At 36.3% G+C, this 18,083-nt stretch overlaps 1 protein-coding gene across 3 annotated transcripts in view; it reads right to left on the reverse strand.

Annotated features, from left to right (window-relative positions):
* LOC129799264 (E3 ubiquitin-protein ligase TRIP12) overlaps nucleotides 1–18,083 on the reverse strand; it is a 48,479-nt gene that overhangs the window by 11,677 nt on the left and 18,719 nt on the right. For 2 of the 3 annotated variants that reach the window (XM_055842992.1, XM_055842994.1), the window contains exons 3-5: nucleotides 13,683–14,338; nucleotides 7,973–8,518; nucleotides 1,694–4,496 (exon numbers count right to left, since the gene is read on the reverse strand). In XM_055842992.1, coding sequence (XP_055698967.1) covers nucleotides 1,694–4,496; nucleotides 7,973–8,518; nucleotides 13,683–14,338 — 4,005 coding nt within the window. The remainder of the gene's footprint in view (nucleotides 1–1,693; nucleotides 4,497–7,972; nucleotides 8,519–13,682; nucleotides 14,339–18,083) is intronic. The other variant, XM_055842995.1, reaches the window with a different exon arrangement.

Raw genomic sequence — 18,083 nt, forward strand, 5'->3', positions numbered from 1 at the left:
TAGAAGTTGAGGAATCCATGTTCGAATTTCGATGTGTCTCGAGTGTTAATATGTGACAATTTTCGCTTTGTTGTGGGAAAAACAAAGCAACAAAGCTCAAAAAATTCTGCTCAAATAAAAATCGTCTCCTCATAAATCATTGAATGTCTTCTTTAATAATTTCTTAGTCTGCTATTTCGAAAATTGTTCGAACTTATATTCGAAAATTTAGTTAGAAAATTCAAATTTGAATTTTAATTGTTAAAAAATTATTTTCAATTTCGAACGACAGACTGCTATTTAACTCTCAGTAGAGACACTTTTTGATCGATTATGGGAAATTTCCCAAGACTCATCAGTGCATAGCAAAATAGGGGCGGAGGGCGTTTCGAAATATACTCTAGAAGTAAATAATTAATGAAATTTACTTTCAAAATTGGGACAAATTATAGAACAAAATGCCGTATATATTGGAATTTTAACTTAAATGTAGAAAATTCTATGGAATTTATTTGCTAATTTTCCGCAAGAGCGTCCAATCGAAGAGCTGATCCTTATATTCTAAGTGGATTTCGTTGAAAAAAGAAAACCTACTAACTTGTAGGAAAGCATGAATTGTTCGAATTGCTTCTAGGAAGCCTGTATGATTCTTAAGACTATAAGAGCTATAGAGAGACTATCTCGGGTATGGAGAATGTGAAGACATTTTTTTTTAATTCCCTTCAAAACTTAATAGAGTAATTACAATGAATAATTAAAAGGGGGGGGGGGTCTTTTTCCTGAACATGTTTTAGTACATGGCGGACCTCAAGTACTTCTGCAATATCGACTGTTCTTTAGTTTTATTTTAGTTCAAAACTGTTTTTGGTGGTTTCAAAATAAACAGTCAAGACAGGAACCAACACAAAGAAAAGTCGACAATGCAGAAGTATTTGAGAACAGATTATGTTCATTTGTCATTATAGAACAAAAAACTTTTTTTACAATAAATTTTGAAATAAGGAAAGTAGATTTAAAAAGTAAAGTGGTAAAAAAAATCCATGTTCATTTTTCATGGGAGTGCTAAAAAACATTCAGGGGAAAGATTTCGCCTTTTCATTTTCCATTGGAGTGGCATAAGTAGTTTTTTTTAGCACTTTGCTGTTCTCAAATTCTTCTGCATTATTGACTTTTCTCTATTGCTTCATGTCACGACTGTTGGTGGTCAAGAACATGGCGAGGACTCGGGCAAATAGTCGAAACAGGAAACAACAACACAAAGAAAAGTAGATATTGCAGAAGAACTTGAGAACAGTAAAGTGCTAAAAAATGTTCTGGAGAAAGATTTCAATTTTTCATTGGAATAGTACCGTAAAGATTTACTGTGCCTTTCCAATGAAAAGGTGAAATTTTTCTCCAGAACATTTTTTTTAAGAACTTTACTGTTCTCAAGTTCTTCTGCATTATCGACTTTTTACAGAACATTTTTTTAGCACTTTACTGTTCTCAAGAGTTCTTCTGCGTAATTGACTCTTCATTGTATTGGTTCCTGTCATGACTGTTTGGTGATTTTAGAGCAGAATGAAGACTAGAGAAACCAATCAAAACGGTCGAGATATGAAAAGTCGATAATGCAGAAGCACTTGAGAACAGTAAAGTGCTAAAAAAAAACTTGTTCAGTTTCTCGATGAAATTTTCTGTTATGCATTTTTAAAGAAAAAAAAATCAAACTGACCTTGGAGACGTGCAAGCACCATTGATGCTGAGTGAATGGACCCGGAAGCCTCCTGTTCGGCATAGCGCTGCACAAAAGAGATGGCCTGCTCACGAATCCACTGGCGTGCCTTCTCGCGATTCCCTGCTGCAATCAAATTGGAATTCGACGGACTCTTGCTGAGCGTACTGGAAGAGCTGGTGTCTTTGGTGAATGATCCATGACTCGTCTGACGTCCCCATCTGGCTGGATTCAGTGACGCCAGGAACGATGTTGTCTTTGACGAGCCGCCAAACCGTGAACGCGATGACGTCGATGAGCTCGATGGTGTATTGCGTCCACTTGAGCCGAGTGTCGTGGCTTTATTGAAGAGCTCCTGCATCACCGAAGACTGAGTGACTGCAGCCGGAGCCGAGGTGGATGTTGTATCGTCCTGACGGGATTTTGATGATCTCCCTCCACCTTGGGGTTTCCTCTTCGGTGGCACCTTCCTCTTGAGAATATCCGTCATTTTGGTCTGCATTCCTGGTGTTTGGGTCTGACTGCGATCGACAATGCCGGAATCCGTGAGATTTAGCAGATCACTGTGATTCTGTGAGACATGCTGGATGGAGTTGTTACTGGTGGAACTGGAATCTGTACTCATGGGAATTGGGGTGCTGCTGTTGTAGATGGATGTAAAGAGGAGACTACCATTGTGCGGTGAAACTGCTGAAGTTGACATTCCTGAGACATTGTGACAGTCCAACTGAAGACTGGTTGACATTAAACTCGACGAAGCACCTCTACTTCCACTGCTCATGGACAAGTGATTGCTGGTACCCGGAAGGCTAGCAGCTTGCTGAACTCCACTCGTTGACGGCATGGAAATGCTCATTTTCGGCGTGATTATCATTGTTCCACTCAAATTCTTCACATGTTGCGAATTATTTGCAATCTTCGATGATGATGCCTCAAAATCAAAGGCATTATTGTGCAATCCACTGGCACTTGCCGGTGCACTAACACTTCCGGGATTTGTAATGAGTTTTGGAGAGGGATTAGCACAAATGGGAATTGTTGGATCGGCCAATTGATGAATCTGATGCATAACACCTTCACGCCGAAAATGCACACCAAAAACTTCTGGGAGTTTCTGCATTAGAATCTCGGCCATTTGAAGGGCACCAACAACAATTCTCAGATCATTCGATGCCATCATGCCGGCAATGTGCGAAGATACAATCTGATTCTTCAGCACATCACGCAGGAGATCGGCATTGGCAAAGAATACCATTCGGAGAAGTGCACGGAGGCACTTATATCGCACAGCCGGACCAGCCGATGAGCTGTAGACTTCGTAGAGAACTGAGAAGAGATTCTTCACAAATTCCGCCGCTAGGCCACGTTCCTCCTTCAGGCAGGCAATTCGGGCATCCCGGTAGGCACTTGGTGGTCTCATGGCCAGATTAACCGTCCCTGTGAAACCCACCAAATCTCCCGAATTGCCCTGATTCTCCTGACAGATGGCCTGCAAGTGTTCATTGCTCGTTGGATTGATCTTCCTCTGGACTGGCCTTGTTGTTCCTGTATCCTCATTGATCTGCTGCATTGAGTGAAAATCAATCGTATACGTCCGCCCGAGGGCGCTCAAACTTATCTCATCGTCACTATTGAGATGTGCTGCCTCAATCATCCTGGAATCAATTGCCGAATAACTATGCCAAACTCCACGATCATCCCGCCATTGCCACTGAATCTGATCCTGATTCCCTCCGGCTGAACGCTCTAGGAAAATATCCACAGCAAAAATGCCATCTGTCGGCAACCTCGGCATCAATTCCCCAATCAAACACGTAATCTCATACAATTCCGACGGACTTCGTGCCACAAGTTCAACATCTCCCACCGAAATTGCATCTGCACTCCCAGTCAAAAGATACAGCAACGTCGCGGCAATATCATTCTTCAGCAGAGTTATTGCCAAATCCGGACAATTGGCACACATAACACTCAACATTCGCACAACATTGGTAAATGTGCCCGAATTGAGAACAGCCGGAGTCACCACTAACAATTGCTGACAATTCTTCAGCAACTCCATACTCGCAATCTCCTGCAACTTCCCCGAATCATGCTGAAAACTATCCACCAATCGATAGAACACACTACAAACACTCTCAACACACTTTTTATCCTGCTGTGCCAGCAATCTGGCCAGCAATGCCAGAGAATCACTGACAAAGTGAAATTCTTCAGCGTGCAAATTCAAGCAACAATTGGCCGTAATGGCCAATGCAGCCCGTTGAGCATTGATGGAGAAAAAATCGAGATATGTAAGACAAGCTGCTACTCCACTTGCCTGCAAAATGGCCTTATTGTGACGTCTCGACAGAATTTCCAGTGCCGTCAGACTCTGCTCAGCCACATCCATGCACTGGATCACCTGCAATTTCTCCAGAAACACCGGAATGGCATCCACCACGGTGGCCGATGATCGCGGAAGGGCTTCCAGCATGTATGCCAGAGCACGACATGCATTGTTCATTATGTCAAAATTATGTTCCATCCGCAGCAAAGTGATGAGCGCAGGAACAACTTGCTTTATGGGAAATCCAGCGAGTGTATCTTCATTGCCCATCACCAACATCTGACACATCTCAATGGCCGCCTGAAGTTGCTGACTCTCATCCTGTGACTGCAATCCCTGTAGCAATTGCTGTGCCTTCGACGAACTATTGGCTCCCATTGAACGATGCAACAAATGATGCATTCGCGGTCCAAGGGCACCAAATAAATGTGGAGGCACTCCACGTGCCTCAAGTAGAGCCTGAAGACGTCCAACCTGCACATTCAAATTTCAATTCAAATTTCAATGGTTCCGGCACGCATTTTCAGTCAGGAGAATTTCACGAAATCAAAATTCAATTTAGTTCAATCCAATTTAGAAAGAAATGTGAATTTTGATTTCACATTATTCCTGAACTAAAAATTGTGCCCAAAGAATAAAAAAGGGGGAAAAGAGAAAACATCCCTTTCTCATTTTAATTGCACATGCCGATCCCACTCTTTCGCACTCTTCTTCTTCATTTAAACATCACACTAATTTCAATTTAGTTCAATCGAAAAAATTGGATAGACATATTGAAAATGTTTGAGAAAGAAATATGAAATTGAGGCGCTCGGAGCAAAAAAAACCCAAGTCGTAAATATTAAAATTAAAACAACAAAATATGGACAAAAATCAATTAAATACAATTCAATTAAACATTATAATAAATTAATTTCACAATTAAAAAAAGATGAAACATTGTACAGTCAGAATATTAAACAAATTTTATTGGATATCCAAAAACGCTGAGGATGTATCTCGTACGGATTGGTCGCACTCAATTTAGAATTAAGTGAAAACTAAAATTTATATAGTCAGTTATAGAATGTATATTCTTTTGACATGAAATAAACATATCTATCTATCTATCTATCTATCTATCTATCTATCTATCTATTTCCCTATTAAAATAGCGTTTTTTTGCTGTGAGCTCCTCAATTTTGATATAACATTTATTTATTATCGTTTTTCAAAAATCAAACATCGTAGTCGAATTCATCATCCATTTAAGTTGAGATTCTTTACAACTTCAACTTTTGTAGTCACAGCTGAAATCCGACCTTGCCAAATCGGACCCAAATTTTGGATTTACAAGTTTTGACACTTCTAGATCACGTAGGGAAAAGGCTCATACTTTTGGACAGTTTCTAAATTTGGACACTTTGAAGGTAAATTTGGACATTAAAAATAAATTGGTTTTAATTATGGATTTTTATTCCAATATTTGATGAACAATGAATTCTATCTATCAATAACTCAGCCCCTATGGCATCGATCGATCTCAAATTTTAGTATGTTATAGCTGGGCTAAAGAGCTTTCGATTAAAAATATAAAGGCCCTCATCGACCACCTCGAATCCCCTGACCAGAGCTAGAAGGCGTCAAAAATTCAATTTTCACATCCAATTTTATTCATTTCGATGGCCGAGAACCATTTGCTCGACGCGATTCTTTATGGCTCCGGCACACCTTTTCGATCAGACAAATTTCATAAAATCGAAATTCGAATCCCTTTTGTCCTCACACGCTTTGCGTGAGTCTATCTTATTCTTTCGCACTCTTCGTCTTCTTCTTCTTTTAAACATCACTCCAAATTAAATTTAGCTCAATCGAATTTAACGAGCGAAAGAATGAGATAGTCATATCGTCAGTTAAATCAGCATTTGTCGTAACTTCCTTTTAACAACTTTTCAGGAGATGAAATTTTCAGTTCAGCTTTATTTTTCTTAAAAATGAGCCCCGAATGCGATACTTTTGAGTCAAAATAATAAAAGTGGCACTAATAAACTCTATGTTAACTCGAGAAAATCTTTATAAAATTATTTAAAAGCTGCAATATTGAGAAATATGTTAGAAGAAACACAATAATATTTTATCATAACTTCCATCGTTTATAAAGCCGTAATTTCCAATGTATGGAAATCTTGGAAGTTACGACAATATTCTAAAATGCATTAAATCAATTTGAATTATTCTAGTGATAATAAGCGCCTTTATCTGACTAAATTAGTCAATAATACTGTTATCCATGTCCCTAAAAGCTTTTATTTCATAAGTTTTATTGAATAAATTTTGTGCGCCACGTCGCTTGTTCTTGTTTTGAATTAATGACAGATGGATAGGGACTTTTTCTCACTTTTTTCTCGCAAATATTGAATTAAAATGATTTCATGTTGCATTATTCGCACTGTCTTTCGATATTTGGAAGAGTTTGTGAATGTTTTATTGAGAAATATTACATTTTTGCTACAAATTACAAGCCACGCAAACGAGCAAAAGAAGTTACGGCAAATGCTGATTATTGAAAATTTTGTATGGAAATTTGTCGTAGCTTCCTCAAAAATGGAAGTCAAAAAATATTCCATAGGCATTTTGAAAAAAAAAGAAATAAAATAAAGGGGAACATTTGGGGTTTTCTACTCCATCGGTATTGAGAAACTAATAAATACTAGATTTTGACAAACATTTTACAAGAATCTTGTGCAACAATTTTTGTGAATTTCGATCTTAATAAGATATGTAGATACAATATAGCAATTTTTAATAAAAAGCTTTATGAAGACAGGAAGATGTAAACATCTTGTTACTTTTCCACATAAAACAATATTTTACAAGATTGTACTGAATTGTTTACAATTTTTTTCTCGGTATACAATTGACTTTCTAGTCTTGTAAATGTTTAACTAAGGTTTGAAAGATAAAATATTTTCAAGAGAAGAGATCCTGAAATAATTTTCGATTTTAAGCAAATTCTATTCAAGAATAGAAGAAACGTACAGGAAACCCATTACTATCATTATATTATTAACATTACTACCATACTACACATTTTACTTAGAATCATATTGCACTCAAGTCAAGGAAATATTTAGCAGTATATCTTAAATTTCAAGAAATAAACTTAAGCTTAAGGGAAATTTTAAAATTTCTGTAGAGACGATTTTAAACCGGTTTTATCTCTAAAAACTGGTTTTAAAACCGTCGCCAGAATAGGGCGGTTTACCGGTTTTTCGGAACCAGTCATTACAAAGCTTGGGACCGTGCAAAGCATGGACACTTTTCCTTTAAATAATTTCCATTTAAAGATATAACAAAACAGCTCCATTTTAAAGGCACCCGTGTGGCCACAACGTGTTTACTACCGAAAAATTGGAAAATCAAATGATCTGGAATATTCCGAGTCCAGAAATATTACATGATTTGTACTAACTATCAAGTCTGAAGCGTATTGAACAATATTTAAGTTTTTCGTATTTTGTCGATCGACGATTGCCGTATACTGAGAGAAACCCGAAAAAGTTAAAATAACATTTCGGAAATGTTATTTTATCCGAAATCGGTGTAAATATTACCCATTTTAGGTGTATTAGGGGTTAAAGTTAGCCTTTTTTAATGTAAATTTTACCCTCGAAAAGGCGTAAAATTAACATAAAAAATGTTGATATATTTTTACAACTAAAAAGTGTTAGAGTTATGAGAAAAAATAGTAAATCGCGCACCCTCTTTTTTTCTCAGTGTGGCTGCATTTCTTTTGTGTCAACATTTGATGCAAAAAGCAATGTTTGTATCGCCGTTTGTACCAAATGCAGATTCAGTGTTCCAGCTATGGAACACATTTTAAAAAATCACCAGAAAAAAATGGATGATGAATTCGAACAAATTGGAAATAAATTTTCAAAGTGATTAATTGAAATAATTGTACATCATACCTCACTGTCATCACTCTCAGAGTCGGGATGTGGTGGCAATTGGCCACTTGTGGCACTGGTATTGGCAGCACTTGAAGAACTGGCACTGCTTGTGGTGGGCTGTGTCAACAAATGCATATTGGAAGCTTCCGTGAGGCCACTTCCTGATGCCCCAGAAGCACTCGATGACGTCGACATGAGGCTACTCTTGTGCAACTTTACAGTCGGATTGGTCTCTCCACCCCTCTGACCCTGATCACTGGCCATTCCGGACGTCGATGCTCCCCCCGAACTACCCTCAAACTGACCACTCTGCCCACTCGAATTGTGGTGATGATGGTGCGTATGATGATGATGGCGTGTTGTACCACCCAAAGTTGTAGATGCACCAGCACCACCTGCACTTCCGCCCTGGTACTTTGACGATGTCGAGGCGCTGCTGCTGTTCTGCTGATGTGAAACTCCTGCTTGGCCACGACTATGGGAGCTCACACAGGAACCCGTCGTTGCTGCTTGGGATGTGCCCTTGCCACGAGAACTGCGTTTTAGCAGGCTTGGTGGGTGCCCCTGTTGGAAAATCCACACCACTTTAAATATTTATTCTCCTCCTGATACCGACAACGCCAACGACAACATAAACAACACCAATGTACATTTTTCTCCCTACACATTTTAATGGGAAAAAATGGGGGATTTTTCCCTTTGAGCTACACCCTCTCCTCTCTCTCTCTCTCTCTCTCTCAATTTAATACACGATGCAATTGAATTAAGGGGTTGTTGGTTGATCGTTATTTTCCTCTTTCACACACACGCAACGGTCGTTGACCGATTTCAAAGGAGACTTGGGCACAGGAGACAGAGAAAGAGACACTCCAGGAGAGAATTTCTATTTTATCAATTTCACAACCCTAAATCAATTTTCTTCTCTCTCATACTCATCTGCGTGTCATCTTTCTCGGAATAAAATCATTCAATTATTATCAACAGATTAATTAAACTATCAACGAATATCTATTTCAAATCTCATTCCCTTTTAGCCAGCCAATTACATTCTGTAGAAACCCCAAGAACCCAGCACAACTAACTTTAAACTAGAAACTGCAGAAAAGAAATGTGTTCACAATATTCAAATCGAAACTGCATTTTTAAGGAAAATTGCCATAAAATAGAAAATAAATGCACCACCTCATTCTCTCTTCTCCGTGCTACAAAAAAATAAAAGGAAACTTTAACTCAGCTAATTAACATCAGCAGAAGCAGGAAAAGTGATGAAGAAATGTAGACAAAACATTTTGTATTCTTTTGTACTCTACCAAAGTGTGTCTTTGTTGTGAATTTATTTTGAAAATTAAAAACACTTAATACTGCTAATTTTATGTTTCTTCTGATTTTAATAAGGAATTCTTTAGTAATACTTTCTCAAATATTTTAAATTTCTGCGAATCAAGAATGTTTGAGAGAGAATATCGAGTGATACTCTTCATTGAAAAAAAAAACTTCAAGTAAATGATGATAGGGTAAGTGTGCCAAATTTCGGCATAGTTGTATGCAAGCGTCAAAGTCTTAAGTTTGAAATGTAATATTTTAAATTCAAATTGATTTTCCTTATTCTTTCTTCTGAAAGAGTGTTGCTTGGAACCTTGTAAAGAGTTTACCATCTTTATTTACTCTAAAATCATTCTTAAAACATTTTAAAATGAATAAAAATATAGACACAGCTTTGGTACCCTATTTCGGCCACCTTCATTCTCATAGTTCCTTGCCCTTCGAGAATTCTTCCAATATCTTTTTCACGTCATCTCGTTTGTCGAAGCTACATTTTTTGTTATTCTTTTGCATTGTATAATCTCCAGAGTATGTAAAATCTAAAAGTTCATGGAAATTCGAGGAACAAACAAGGTGGCCGAAATTGCAAGCTGGCCGGAATTTGGCACACTTACCCTATATTTATAACAACCAGGAATTACCAGAAAAGTTTAAATTCTTACAAGGGGTGGCAAAGCATTTCACCTTTGCAGAATGCTCGAACTCGTGACTTAAATGCTATACCCCAAAAGTACTTTCGCATCATTTACGGTTTACCGGTTCTTCACCGATTTATACCAATTCATACATCACTCAAAACATTGCCCAAAATGTCTTAGGCGTAAAATAATTGAATTTCTGCAAAATATTAGTTATCGGTTCATAATCGGTATATTACCGCGGTTCATAATTGATTTAAACCGACTTTCAAATCGCTCAAAACATTGCACAAAATACCAGAGGCGTAATAGATGTAATATCGGATAAAACTTAGTCATCGGTTCGATTATGAACCGGTTAAAATTGACTCAAGTGCAATTCCAAGATCTTCAAACATGATAGGATAAGTGTGCCAAATTTCGGCCACTTTGAGTGTAATTTCGGCCATGCATTTAATCTTCAAATTGTCAATGAATTTACTTTTCTTTTAAATATTTATTAATTTTAGGATATATTAACACAAAAATCGTTAAATTTTAGGTATAATTTGCATTTAAATTGTGTTGTAGAAACTCGATATTTTTCATGAAAATTGATTAGTTTTTATTAAAGATTCTTTCTGTTTAAGTTAATAGTGAATCATTCTTTAAATTTAGGGTAAAATTTCTCAGCTGGATCCTGTACTTCGTGTAAAAAAGTAGATACTTTGTGAACGTCTCTCCGGTGAGGTATTGTTGTCTATTCCGGCAACATATTTTGCTTTCCTTAATTTATTACTCATTTTTTGTTTTTTTTTCAATTTCTGAATTCTACAATGCCCATAGAAAAAAAGCATCACCTCTATGAAAAAGATGATGTGGAATAGGCCTTGGAAGTGTTCAGGAAGGGCAAACTGCTACGGGAATCTGCGCGTAAATTTAGGTTGCCAAGGTAAACTCTTCAAGTCTTCAATATAAATTGCACGAAAGATTTCAGTACTTGTGGGTCATATAAACGTATTAAAGTAAATATTTTTAAACTCGTTCCGTGTGACGTTTTGAAAGTGGCCGGAATACTACCCAAAGCAATGTATATTTTTTATTAATTTTTCAGTATTTTAGGAACTGATTTAAAAAAAAAAACAAATGATTAACTAGTTTCCAAGGTTCTAAACAACCTTCCCGAAAAGGAAGTAACAAAAAATATCAATATGAATTAAAAATATTGCATTTCAAACTTAAGACTTCGGTGCTTATATGCAACTATGCCTAAATTTGGCACACTTACCCTATGTCTATGACAATTGCAAAAAAATAACCTCCCTTAAATCTGCATTTTATTCTAAATTAATTGTTAATTTCTTTGTAAGAAAATAGTTTAGTCTTTCTAACTATTTTAAATTGATTTGAAATGCTTGGAATAGCAGGGGAAATTGGGGCAGTTGCAAACACTAATTTTATTTTACTGTTTGGACTCATGTTGTATATTATCTATGAATTAAAATACGTATCGTCCTTTGAATTCTAAGATTTAAAAATATCGCACTGTTTTCACCTGCCCCATGTTTAATACTGCCCCAGTTCCCCCTATGGAATAGTAAGATGTCGAATTATCTTAGTTAAAATCGTTTAGAAACAGGTAGAACTATTGCATACAGAAAAAATAGAAATAACATCAGTCACAAAAGTACTTTTGGGATTTATGACCAATTACAAATATCGGGTTGCGTAGGGCAGTTAAAGTTTTTTTTTTAGGACTCGTCATTTTCCAAACGTAGTTTCTTTTGGGTATATAAGCTATTTTAAAAAATATACAGATTTTTTATTATAATTATTTTAATTAATACAGTTAGAAAAATTTTCTACACAAACAACGAAGTATTTTTCAAATGCACAGCATAGGATGAATTTGAATTGAAATGAATCATTTAGTGTGCCCGACATCTTATCGCAAATAAATCTCCAAAAATATCGATAAGAGTTTTGTGAAAGAGAGAGTGCAAATTTCAATTGTTTAAAATTTGAATGAATCATTGAACTTCCTTCCTGGCTTTTGGTCAAAGTAATTATTCTGGGATAAAACAAGAGATGACAAACCATTATGACTATTTTATTCGCTCGATATTGTGAACTAGTTTCGTACACGATTTATAAATCAAGCTAGTCGTTCCAAAATACCATGGGATTGCATTTCTTTCTAATTTCGAAACACAATTCAATTTCGTGTCACAATGAATTATCCAAATGTACTACAATCGTTAAAAAAAATATTTCCTAAAGTTTATATGTGCTCTATTTATCCAAAAATCAAAAATAGAAGAATTAAGGATGTTCAGAGTGTTCACTTTGAAGTTTCGATAATTCAATGTGATTTTCTATCAAAATGTCCGAGTGTTTCGAACATCAACATAAAGACAGTTTTCATTTGTTGTGTGGAAAATCACGGCAACAAGGCTGAAAACATTGTAATTCAAATTACAATTTTCTCCATAATGCCAGAGTAATATCTTTGGCAGTTGCTTAGTGTGGTATTTTTTTTTAAATTGTGCGAAAATTTTATTTATAAAATTCGAAATTTTGTCTGAATTTTTCGAACATCAGCGACACTGGAGTTCAATTTTCGAAAAGTGTCTCTGCTAAAATGGCCCAGAGTGAGCCCAAACAGAAGTAGACCTTGATTCTCCAATAGTGTCTTGGATAAAAGGTAAATGGAACCCTATTTTGCACAAAAAGTCGTTGATGTTCGAAGAATTCAAATTCAATTTCGAATTTTCATACTAAATTTTCGAACAAGGTGGGGAAAATTTATCAAATATCACACTAAAAAGCTGGCAAAAAAGTTACTCAGTGATTATGGAGTGATTAAATACTGGGGCAAGAACAGTAAACGTCGTTGTTCTGTTTCTTTCCTCACAAAAATGTGAAGACCGTCACATTTTGACACTTGAGAACTTCGAAATTCGAACACAATGTAACTTCCGTCATCTTGCGAAAGTATTAAGAAGTAAGAAAGTCTCTTTTTTGGATCTTCAAATAGATTTCCGAATTTTTCAAGATCTACTTCTGTACGGAAAGTATCTGTTCTTTGGCGTTTGAAACCGATCTTCGAATGTCTTTTCTCCGGAAATTCCAGCTGTAAACGCACTGAATGGCTTTTCTCAGTAATAACTATTCGAAAAGGACAAAGCCAAACAAACCTATTCGAAAATCTACCGAAAGTCTAAAGTTCAAGACTGCTAGTTCATATATTCGCCACTTTAGCGTTGACTGTTCTTCCATTGCGAATTTTCGGTATTCACTACACTCCAATATTCACTTTTGTGCAACTCTTCGGTTTGAATTTCAGTAAGAATTTAGGTGAATTCTTACTGATTTCCTTCGAATTGTGGCTCCGTTCTGTAATAAAACTTTCGAAGAGATAAAGCCAAGCCAAACCTATTCGAAAATCGACCGAAAGTCTAAAGTTCCAGAGTGAAAGTTCACATATTCGCCGCTTTAGCTCTGTCTATTGTTCAATTTCGAATTATCAATTTTGTGCAACTTGTATGTTTGAATTTTCGAACTTCCAACAGGTTTTTAGGTACCTTCGAATCGATACAGGAAAAAACTCAACCGAAGAGAAGAGTCCTAAAATTGGGAAAGTTATTACTGAACGTAAGGAATAAGGATATCCCTGGAAACCCCAAGTTTTCATCTTCAACCGTTTGGCCTCTTACGAAAGCAGCGTAACGTTATTTTTTCTGTAAATCATGCAAATATTTGTCAAAATAAAAAAAATGGAAACTGACCTGCGACTCGGACTGATGATGCTGGGGCTCCCGACCACTGCTGCCTCTCGCTAAACGTGCCCCCAGGTTCGGGGCTTTACTGGAGCCACTTGTTTCGGGATTTTGCTGTTGCTGATGAGTCTCTCGTATGTCAGACAACTTGAGACGCTTGCTAAAGTGTCCACTGCCACCACTTGATCCACTACTCTGTTGATTGTGTGGATCAAACACGGCAAAATTGCACACTGAATCCACAGATGAAAAGGAAAATGATGACGATGACGATGAATTTTCAGCTGCTTCTTCGTCAATGGTGGGAAGGTAGGATCCAGGACGTGATCTCTTAACACCTTTCTGGATAAAATTATTCTCTGAACTAGAAAACTGATTATCGATATTTCTCCTCGATCTTGTCCTATAAGCAATACAATCGCGGGATTCACTCTGTTGACCCAAACTACTATTCGTACGCAATCCACTGCTTCCTTCAGCACTCGTATGACTTTCTTCACTCTGATCCACCACACAATTGCCCCCCTTCAATGCAACCCCACAGCCACGAAGTCTCGATCGTGTTCTGTATGCTATGCAATCTGGAGAGGATGATCTATTGTACAAGTTGGCACGATGACGTCTCAAACGGGTATTTCTCTGTTCCTCTGTTGATAAATTATTGGCTGCAATGGCACATTTTTTTCAAAATTTGTTAATTGCCTCTCTCTCTTATCGAGGGACTCTAACCTAAATAAATACACAAAAATTATTTCAAGCCCCTAGTAATCGTCTTATGCTCGCAAAACTCTCAAACTCGGCAATTTTTTTTTATCTTCGGAATCTATTAAGGGACACAAAGCACAACCAATTGAAACAAGATTCCAAGAGAAAACAAAATAAAATACCAAACAATCCTAATGTCATGTAAAATCAAGGAAAAAGGTACTGTAATTCAATGTTCTTCCACAATTCGTTTTCAATCAATGAATGTTGGAAAGAGGATGTTGTTGGAAAATAAAATTGATTTTTCAAAATTAGTTTTCCTACTCCTTCTCCCTGGTACACATCCGGGAGATTGTAAATATATTTTTACTACGAATGTTCCAGAGAGACAGAAAAAAAGATATTCAACTAAAGCTTATGTCAGAGATGCAAGGAATGGGGCTAAAATAACAGCCTCTAAATCAGATATTTCAATATTCCATTGAAATATTTAGCATTCTAATCCAAGCAATTTTCCCACAAATTATACACAAAAAGGACTTTTTTCCGACTAATTAATTCCCGGTCCCCTTTAATGATTCTGCAGTACTTCTAAGATACGGAAGAGTGGGGCAATTTCAACTATGAATTGCAAGTTACATTTTCATTTAACAAAAAGTTCTCGCCCTCTTTTTGTGAAAATTCAAGTTTTATTAAAGAAAATTAGAAAATATTATTTCATTCAAAATATTGTCCATATTAGGGTAAATGTCCTAATTCAAAACCATTTCCAGACGCTTTCACTTTGACAGAAGATTCAACACATTAAGTTCAATTTTTTCCGAAGAAAATTACATAAATTTGCTCCTTGACTCTTCTAGAATATTACTGTTTAGTGAAAATTCTTTAGACATAATTTGAAAACTTCTTAAATACAAGAAAAATACGCGGACGTAAAATGCTTCTATTGGAAACATATTAATCCAAATGGAGACAAGGGAAAGTTTCTAATTGGAGACAAAGAGTGTAAGTGAAACCGCGACGAAAGGCTTCCAAAGCCTTGTTGAGTTGCTCTTGAGTGCAGGATTTATTCTTATTCCTGGTCTTTTCTCCTTTTCCATCTAAAACAATAAGAAAATTTCTCCAAGAAAAAATCATATTTCCAGGGTTTCCTTTTAAAGAATTTGCAGACACTTTAGAAAAACCCTTTTTGTTCACGAAATAGGTAATTATTTCATTTGAAAATTTCACGTACCGTTAACAATAAATATTAGCACTTAATTTAACTAAAATTAGCCAGACATATGACATATACGTTAAACAAAACGAATAAACAACAGTCACCTCATTGTGTTTTTCATTGGAAAACATGATCGATCTCTGAAAAATTTCGGTGGTGAAAAGGTACACTTTTAATTTTTCTGAGAAATTAATAAATTAAAATTTGTGATTATGAATGGATTTTCGCTTTATTTGGAGCAAAATTAACTAAATAATGAAACTCTGGTATAGAAAATATATAAATATAATAATTTAGTACTGTATTTATCATGAAAACAATGACGTTTCCATTTGGAGTAGCGAAAAATTTCCATTTGGAGCAGGTTTTGAATTAGCTTAATTTACCCTATATATATTTTATATAGAAAGATTCCCCAGAAAAGCTATGCAAGCCATTGTGAGGAGACCTCGGCCTCGAGGCAGACCTAGGACAAGGTGGCTGAATCAAATTCAGAATCTTGCCTTGGAACGCCTCGGGATCGAACCCGAACATCTTCCTGAAGTGGCGGAGGATCGACAAGCGTGGGCTGCTAATTTGGATGTCATGGGCCCGCGACCCCAATAGGGATAAGCGGTTGAAAATGAATGAATGAATGAATATTTTATATATATGTAAGTTATTCTTTTCGAAGCGTCTGCAATCTCTGCATGTTATTTCTGATGGAGCATGGTCGCCGTAAGTCTCTACAAGATTTCTATATGCTATATGGAGAGCAGAATGTAATCCCTAGATTTTTTCAGCCCCCAAAATTTTCACAATTTACCCCACGGGGACGACTTTTCTCAATAAATCTTCGCGGTTCAGACGATTTCTGAGAAATGATGTCATGCTGTTTGTCCGTAAGACCATCTGTTCAGCCGTTGCCACGCTTAGAGTTCAAACGATTAGAGATAGTGAATTGGAATTTTCAGGGGATCCCCCCATAAGTCAACTCTGGGAAAAGGTTTATTTTGGAATTGTTTGAAAACGCTTCGTGCGATTTTTTTTCATTTTTGAATATGTTTTAGTTTAGAGATTACCCAGGGGGACATTTCATCCATATAAGAAAAAACCGTTGAACCATTCCTAAGATTCATTCAAGGTCAAAGGTAAAAAATGCTACAGAGAGCGCATTTCTCAATCAAATAGTATCAAATTTGGGCTTGTTGGAAAGGTCTTGGAATTCTTGACAAGCCTGAACTCTTTTCATTGGTTAGAAATCGCTATTAGAATCGGTGATGAACAATTTAATTATATTACACCTAAGGTAATTTGGGCAATTTTTTGAGTACATATGAATCGTTTAAAATCGGTTGACAACCGATAAACGGTAAATGATGCGAAAGTACTTTTGAGGTATAGCATTTAAGTCACGAGTTCGAGCACCTTCGCAAAGGCTGGGACGCTTTACCGCCCCCTTTTTAATTAAAATACTTAATTAATGGATAATATGCCAATCTGCTGTTTGTAAGCATTTATTTAATTCGATCACTTAAGAATGGCTTTCAGCGATCGGGCATGAAAGGTCGGATCGGTTCGATGCAGATCATCCTTAAGTGCTAAAATTAAAGAGAAGCTTACAAACAAAAGCGGATTATCTATATCTAGGACACACAGAAAGCCTGCATGAAACTGGCCTTCATGTACTTCAAGGACTTAAAGCAAAACTGTCTGAACTCTTTCAGAATTCACCCAACGAGCTATATAACCTTGATTAATCATCTAATAAATTATTGTACTTATGTTACTTATTGGCCCAAAACGAATCAGGCTGATCCCAGCATTGAATTCAATTTGGAATCACCCAACTTTGTTGAGAATTTTTAGCAGAAAAGGATTATGTAAAGGAAATTTAACCAAAGGACCTCTGAATGATGGTCCTGAGGCCTATGCGTATAAAAATTTAAGAAGTCTTTACCGCAAAATGTTACTGGCTATATATTTTTGAAGATCAACTTAAAGCGGTCTTCAGACTAGAGGTTTAGCCCAATTCGCGAAGTTCTCAAAATCCTAAATAGCGAGCAATTTTATTGCTTTTGGAGAACCTAATAGGTTTTTCATCTTTAACAATACAATCTTAAGTTAAATTTCTCCAAAAAATCGTGATTGGTAAGAAATTAGAGCAGTTAAGCCATATGGCTAAGCATTAGGTCTGAAGCCAGTATAACGGCGTTATCACACTTGCACATTAAAATTTTAATGTGATTCACATTAATTGTCGCTTTTGAGCGTCCAAATATGTTATATGTGTCTTTGAGTTACTTAATATTTGGGGTTTTTCTATTTATTGATAAAGAAGTGGACTTGGACTGCAAAAGTGAGTTTAAATTTACCTAAAGCATAAATATTTTTCACATTAAAAAAATTAAAGAGAAAATCGCATTAATTTTTCGCATTAATGCTATATAAATCAATTTATACCAAATTTTGCGGGCCAAGTCTACCTTTTTATCAACAAATAGATC

The sequence above is a fragment of the Phlebotomus papatasi genome, chromosome 1 (assembly GCF_024763615.1).
Source record: "Phlebotomus papatasi isolate M1 chromosome 1, Ppap_2.1, whole genome shotgun sequence".
Taxonomy (NCBI): Eukaryota; Metazoa; Arthropoda; class Insecta; order Diptera; family Psychodidae; genus Phlebotomus; species Phlebotomus papatasi.